General features: G+C 47.4%; 1 protein-coding gene across 1 annotated transcript in view; it reads right to left on the bottom strand.

Annotated features, from left to right (window-relative positions):
- The window catches only part of LOC118944530 (photoreceptor-specific nuclear receptor-like), a 10,110-nt gene extending 7,570 nt beyond the window's left edge, over positions 1-2,540 (bottom strand). The window contains exon 1 of the mRNA XM_036964382.1: positions 2,311-2,540. Within this exon, the coding sequence (XP_036820277.1) occupies positions 2,311-2,398 (88 nt within the window). The 5' untranslated portion in view covers positions 2,399-2,540. The remainder of the gene's footprint in view (positions 1-2,310) is intronic.
- Between the last annotated feature and the right edge of the window lie 4,489 nt (positions 2,541-7,029).

The following is a 7,029-nucleotide window of genomic DNA, read 5'->3' as shown; positions in this document are numbered from 1 at the left end:
GGGAGAGAGAGAGAGACAGAGACAGAGAGAGAGAGACAGAGGGAGAGAGACAGAGGGAGAGAGAGAGAGAGAGAGGGGGAGAGAGAGAGAGAGGGACAGAGACAGAGAGAGAGAGACAGAGGGAGAGAGACAGAGGGAGAGAGAGAGAGGGAGAGAGAGAGACAGAGGGAGAGAGAGAGAGAGGGAGAGAGAGAGGTGGGGGAGTTAGAGACTGTTAGATGCATGCTTTGTTGGCTGATGTATGCTGGGGGACAACAGAGAGAGAGAGAGAGGGAGGTGGGGTAGTTAGAGACTGTTAGATGCATGCTTTGTTGGCTGCTGTATGCTGGGGGACAACAGAGAGAGAGAGAGAGAGAGAGAGAGAGAGAGAAGAGAGGTGGGGTAGTTAGAGACTCTGTTAGAGGAATGCTTGTTGACAGCTGTATGCTGGCTCGTGTTGCATTAAAGATCCAACTATCAAATTATTTAAAATTCAAATTAAGCAGCATTACTTTTTTCTCTCCAATATAAATGATATATTTTTTTCAAAGATCTGGTTATTATTTCCCCCCCCCCAAAAAAAAAATCCTACTAATTGAAAATTAGTATTTCTATCAATTAAATAAAATACATTTCAATAAATTCCATTTGAAATGTCAGACGTGTTTAAAGTGTTGAAATGTGGAGCCACAAACTAAGCGCTGTTATCAGTCACAACTACATCAGGCTCACCATGCTGCCAGCAGGCTGGACAGCAACCTGCTGTTTCTAATGGGAGAGAGGGCTGTACTGAGGGCTGTACTGAGGGCTGTACTGAGGGCTGTACTGAGGGCTGTACTGAGGGCTGTACTGAGGGCTGTACTGAGGGCTGTACTGAGGGCTGTACTGAGGGCTGTACTGAGGTCCTGTACTGAGGTCCTGTACTGAGGGCTGTACTGAGGGCTGTACTGAGGTCCTGTACTGAGGGCTGTACTGAGGGCTGTACTGAGGGCTGTACTGAGGTCCTGTACTGAGGGCTGTACTGAGGGCTGTACTGAGGTCCTGTACTGAGGTCCTGTACTGAGGGCTGTACTGAGGGCTGTACTGAGGTCCTGTACTGAGGTCCTGTACTGAGGTCCTGTACTGAGGGCTGTACTGAGGGCTGTACTGAGGGCTGTACTGAGGGCTGTACTGAGGGCTGTACTGAGGTCCTGTACTGAGGGCTGTACTGAGGGCTGTACTGAGGTCCTGTACTGAGGGCTGTACTGAGGGCTGTACTGAGGTCTGTACTGAGGGCTGTACTGAGGGCTGTACTGAGGGCTGTACTGAGGGCTGTACTGAGGTCCTGTACTGAGGGCTGTACTGAGGGCTGTACTGAGGGCTGTACTGAGGGCTGTACTGAGGGCTGTACTGAGGTCCTGTACTGAGGGCTGTACTGAGGTCCTGTACTGAGGGCTGTACTGAGGGCTGTACTGAGGTCCTGTACTGAGGGCTGTACTGAGGTCTGTACTGAGGGCTGTACTGAGGGCTGTACTGAGGGCTGTACTGAGGTCCTGTACTGAGGGCTGTACTGAGGTCCTGTACTGAGGGCTGTACTGAGGTCTGTACTGAGGGCTGTACTGAGGGCTGTACTGAGGGCTGTACTGAGGGCTGTACTGAGGTCCTGTACTGAGGGCTGTACTGAGGGCTGTACTGAGGTCTGTACTGAGGGCTGTACTGAGGGCTGTACTGAGGTCCTGTACTGAGGGCTGTACTGAGGTCCTGTACTGAGGGCTGTACTGAGGGCTGTACTGAGGTCCTGTACTGAGGGCTGTACTGAGGTCTGTACTGAGGGCTGTACTGAGGGCTGTACTGAGGGCTGTACTGAGGTCCTGTACTGAGGGCTGTACTGAGGTCCTGTACTGAGGGCTGTACTGAGGGCTGTACTGAGGTCTGTACTGAGGGCAGTACTGAGGGCTGTACTGAGGGCTGTACTGAGGGCTGTACTGAGGTCCTGTACTGAGGGCTGTACTGAGGTCCTGTACTGAGGGCTGTACTGAGGGCTGTACTGAGGGCTGTACTGAGGTCCTGTACTGAGGTCTGTACTGAGGTCCTGTACTGAGGTCCTGTACCTGTTCTGCTAGTAAAGAAGCAAACCGCACCACACATGGTAAATGCTGATCCCAAGTTCTTCATTACGGAACACAATCAATAATACACAACGTGGTTTCTGAAGTCTGAACTTCACTGATTTAGTCGCAAGAATAAAGCAGCTCTGGAGCAGCATTTAGCAGGGTCTCATTTCCTGTCTTCCCTGAGCTTTTGGCCCGAGCACCAGTTTTTAAGAAAGGTCCATATCAGCCAAACGTTTACCTCCTCTGCTGTCACAGTCGGTGCCACTGCTCCCTGAAGAGTCACTCGGAGACGAGGAAGGATGGATGTTAGACAGGTGTTCCTCCATCACGGTTTCTCAATAACGATGTCTTGTGGACCGGTCACTTTCCCCCCCCCACACGCCTCTATTAGAGGGTTACTGTAAACAGCTTTAAAAGTTCTGATATAGTATCCCAATGCAACGGCTAGTCTAGCTGCTGTGTGACGGTTCTTCCTTCAGCAGTGAGGAGGTCACACCAACGGCTAGTCTAGCTGCTGTGTGACGGTTCTTCCTTCAGCAGTGAGGAGGTCACACCAACGGCTAGTCTAGCTGCTGTGTGACGGTTCTTCCTTCAGCCGTGAGGAGGTCACACCAACGGCTAGTCTAGCTGCTGTGTCACGGTTCTTCCTTCAGCCGTGAGGAGGTCACACCAACGGCCTCCCCTGACGTCTGGGACCTTGGCGATCAGCGATGATGCGGGAAAAGTTTGTCAAAGTGTCACTGCCAATCTATTGGAGAATTGTGCTGATGGATGGGTAGCTGTAACTGGCTCCTCGTGTCCGCAGTCAGACTGGCAGACGGCTGGTCAGTTCCTCTTCAGTCCAGATCAACTCCCCTTATGATCACTGGATATCCCGTCCGATTGTCTCTCCTTCCTCTGTCCCTTGGTGTTGGGGAGATACGATGATCTCTCTCTCTCTCTCAGGTCCTGGATAGTCCCTTGGTCTCTGTAACAGTGGTGTGAATCTGCTGAACAATGGAAGTTAGTGAACACTGTGGGGCTCCCTCTTGTCCCGGAGCTGTGTGTGTGTCTGTGGGTCCTGACTGGTGTCTGCTCCTCTAAAGGGGAGACGGTGGGGACCCGGTGGTGGGGGCAGGATTAGTCCACAGCGCTGTGTAAGCACATGCTGCTTATTACTCATCCTCTTAATCTTTACTGTTATGTTCATCCACTGGTCTGATCAATCAGTCACATTTCCAGGACTTTCCAGAACAATGTGGAACAAGGTGGCCGGAGGGGGGGGGGGGGGGTCTTTATCATGTTGGTAAGAAGAAATATTGATGGAAATATTAGACGAGAAGTATAGAGAAAGTCAGAGGGTCTCTCTCTTTCTCTCTCTCTCTCTCTCTCTCTCTCTCTCTCTCTCTCTCTCTCTCTTTCTCTCTCTCTTTCTCTCTCTCTCTTTCACTCTCTCTCTCTCTCTCTCTCTCTCTCTCTCTCTCTCTCTCTCTCTCTCTCTCTCTCTCTCTCGCTTTCTCTCTTTCTTTCTCTCAATTCAATTGAAAGGGCTTTATTGTCACGAGAAACATATGTTTACATTGTCAAATCAAGTGAAATAGATAATAAACAAAAGTTAAAATAAACTATCAAAAATGAACAGTAAATATTACACTTTGAAATGTTCCGGAAGAATACAGACATTTCAAATGTATTATTTATATATAAAGTGTTGTAAATATGTGCAAAAGGGAAAATAAATAAATATAAATAAGGGTTGTATTTACAATGGTGTTTGTTCTTCACTGGTTAACCGTTTCTTGTGGTATTGTGGTATTTCACCCAATTGATATTGGACTTTATCAAAATTTGATTTGTTTTCAAATTATTTGTGGATCTGTGTAATCTGAGGGAAATATGTATCTCGAATATGGTCATACATTGGGCAGGAGGTTAGGAAGTGCAGCTCAGTTTCCACTTCATTTTGTGGGCTGTGAGCACATAGCCTGTCTTCTCCTGAAAGCCAGGTCTGCCTACGGCGGCCTCTCTCAATAGCAAGGCTATGCTCACTGAGTCTGTACAAAGTCAAAGCTTTCCTTAGGTTTGGGTCAGTCAGTGGTCAGGTATTCTGCCACTGTGTACTCTCTGTTTATGGTCAAATAACATTCTAGTTTGCTCTGTTTAAAAATATATATATATGTCCAGTGTATCAAGTAATTATATTTTTGTTTTCTCATGATTTGGTCTAATTGTGTTGCTGTTCTGGGGGTCTGTTTGTGTTTGTGAACAGAGCCCCAGGACCAGCTTGCTTAGGGGACTCTTCTCCAGGTTCATCTCCCTGTAGGTGATGGCTTTGTTATGGAAGGTTTGGAAATCGCTTCCTTTTAGATGGTTGTAGAATTTAACGGATATTTTCTGGATTTTGATACTTAGCAGGTATCGGCCTAATTCTCTCTCTCTGGCTTTCTCTGTAACTCTCTCTCTGCCCCTCTCTCTCTGTCTCTCTGTCTCTCTCTCGCTTTGTCTCTCTCTCTCTGTCTGCCCCTCTCTCTCTCTGTCTCTCTCTCTCTGTCTCTCTCACTCTCTCTGTCCATCTCTCTCTTTCTCTGTCCCCCTCTCTCTCTCTGTCCATCTCTCTCTCTCTTTGTCCCCCTCTCTCTCTCTGCCCCTCTTTCTCTCTCTCTCTCTCTGTCTCTCTCACTCTCTCTGTCCGTCTCTCTCTCTCTGTCCGTCTCTCTCTCTCTGTCCCCCTCTCTCGCTCTCTCTCCGTCTCTCTCACTCGTCTGTCTATGAGGGTATCCGTCAGTCAACAGCCCTCTACGATGTCTGAGCCTTTTTAAAGGGATGATTACATGGACTGGGGAAGCACATTATTATGTTTGCTGGACCCATCAATTTGTATTGCCCTCCTCTCTCTCTATATCCCCCCTGCCTCTGTATGGAATCCAGCTCAATTTCCCCCTGTATATTTGATCTATGTGATTGCTCTCCATTCAGTGTTTGCCAAGGTATCCAGCTGACCCATTATATCCCATTAAGACTCTCTTTTGACAGACTGGAGAGATTGGAGATCGCCCTGGTCCAAAAACGGTCTGGGGGGGTTGCAGAGGAGGACAATTGAATTTTAAATGGCTAAATTATGTTTTGGGTTGGACTAATGTTGTCTGTCTATCAGTCAGTTAGTTGTGGGAGAGAAAAGGGGGCCATATGCATTATTCAGTGGTAACCATGGTGAGGATGGCCATATAGGATCATTACCCCGTCATTACAACATAACCGTACCTGGTCTACTGTCCCAGTATCATAACCATACCTGGTCTACTGTCCCAGTATCATAACCATACCTGGTCTACTGTCCCAGTAACATAACCACACCTGGTCTACTGTCTCAGTATCATAACCATACCTGGTCTACTGTCCCAGTATCATAACCATACCTGGTCTACTGTCCCAGTATCATAACCATACCTGGTCTACTGTCCCAGTAACATAACCACACCTGGTCTACTGTCTCAGTATCATAACCATACCTGGTCTACTGTCCCAGTATCATAACCATACCTGGTATACTGTCCCAGTATCATAACCATACCTGGTCTACTGTCCCAGTATCATAACCATACCTGGTCTACTGTCCCAGTATCATAACCATACCTGGTCTACTGTCCCAGTATCATAACCACACCTGGTCTACTGTCCCAGTATCATAACCATACCTGGTCTACTGTCCCAGTATCATAACCATACCTGGTCTACTGTCCCAGTATCATAACCACACCTGGTCTACTGTCCCAGTATCATAACCATACCTGGTCTACTGTCCCAGTATCATAACCACACCTGGTATACTGTCCCAGTATCATAACCACACCTGGTATAGGTCTACTGTCCCAGTATCATAACCACACCTGGTATACTGTCCCAGTATCATAACCATACCTGGTCTACTGTCCCAGTAACATAACCACACCTGGTATACTGTCCCAGTATCAATACCACGCCTGGTATAGGTCTACTGTCCCAGTATCATAACCATACCTGGTCTACTGTCCCAGTATCATAACCATACCTGGTCTACTGTCCCAGTATCATTACCATACCTGGTATACTGTCCCAGTATCAATACCACGCCTGGTATACTGTCCCAGTATCAATACCACGCCTGGTATAGGTCTACTGTCCCAGTATCATAACCATACCTGGTCTACTGTCCCAGTATCATAACCATACCTGGTCTACTGTCCCAGTATCATAACCATACCTGGTATACTGTCCCAGTATCATAACCATACCTGGTCTACTGTCCCAGTATCATAACCATACCTGGTATACTGTCCCAGTATCATAACCATACCTGGTATACTGTCCCAGTATCATAACCATACCTGGTCTACTGTCCCAGTATCATAACCATACCTGGTATACTGTCCCAGTATCATAACCATACCTGGTATACTATCCCAGTATCATAACCACACCTGGTATACTGTCCCAGTATCATAGCCATACCTGGTCTACTGTCCCAGTATCATAACCATACCTGGTATACTGTCCCAGTATCATAACCACACCTGGTATACTGTCCCAGTATCATAACCATACCTGGTATACTGTCCCAGTATCATAACCATACCTGGTATACTGTCTCAGTATCATAACCATACCTGGTATAGGTCTACTGTCCCAGTATCATAACCATACCTGGTCTACTGTCCCAGTATCATAACCATACCTGGTCTACTGTCCCAGTATCATAACCATACCTGGTCTACTGTCCCAGTATCATAACCATACCTGGTATACTGTCCCAGTATCATAACCATACCTGGTATAGGTCTACTGTCCCAGTATCATAACCATACCTGGTCTACTGTCCCAGTATCATAACCATACCTGGTCTACTGTCCCAGTATCATAACCACACCTGGTCTACTGTCCTAGTATCATAACCATACCTGGTCTACTGTCTCAGTATCATAACCATACCTGGTCTACTGTC

The sequence above is a fragment of the Oncorhynchus mykiss genome, chromosome 26 (assembly GCF_013265735.2).
Source record: "Oncorhynchus mykiss isolate Arlee chromosome 26, USDA_OmykA_1.1, whole genome shotgun sequence".
NCBI lineage: Eukaryota > Metazoa > Chordata > Actinopteri > Salmoniformes > Salmonidae > Oncorhynchus > Oncorhynchus mykiss.
Note: the sequence above shows the minus strand (reverse complement) of the source record. Positions and strands in the feature narration are given on the sequence as shown.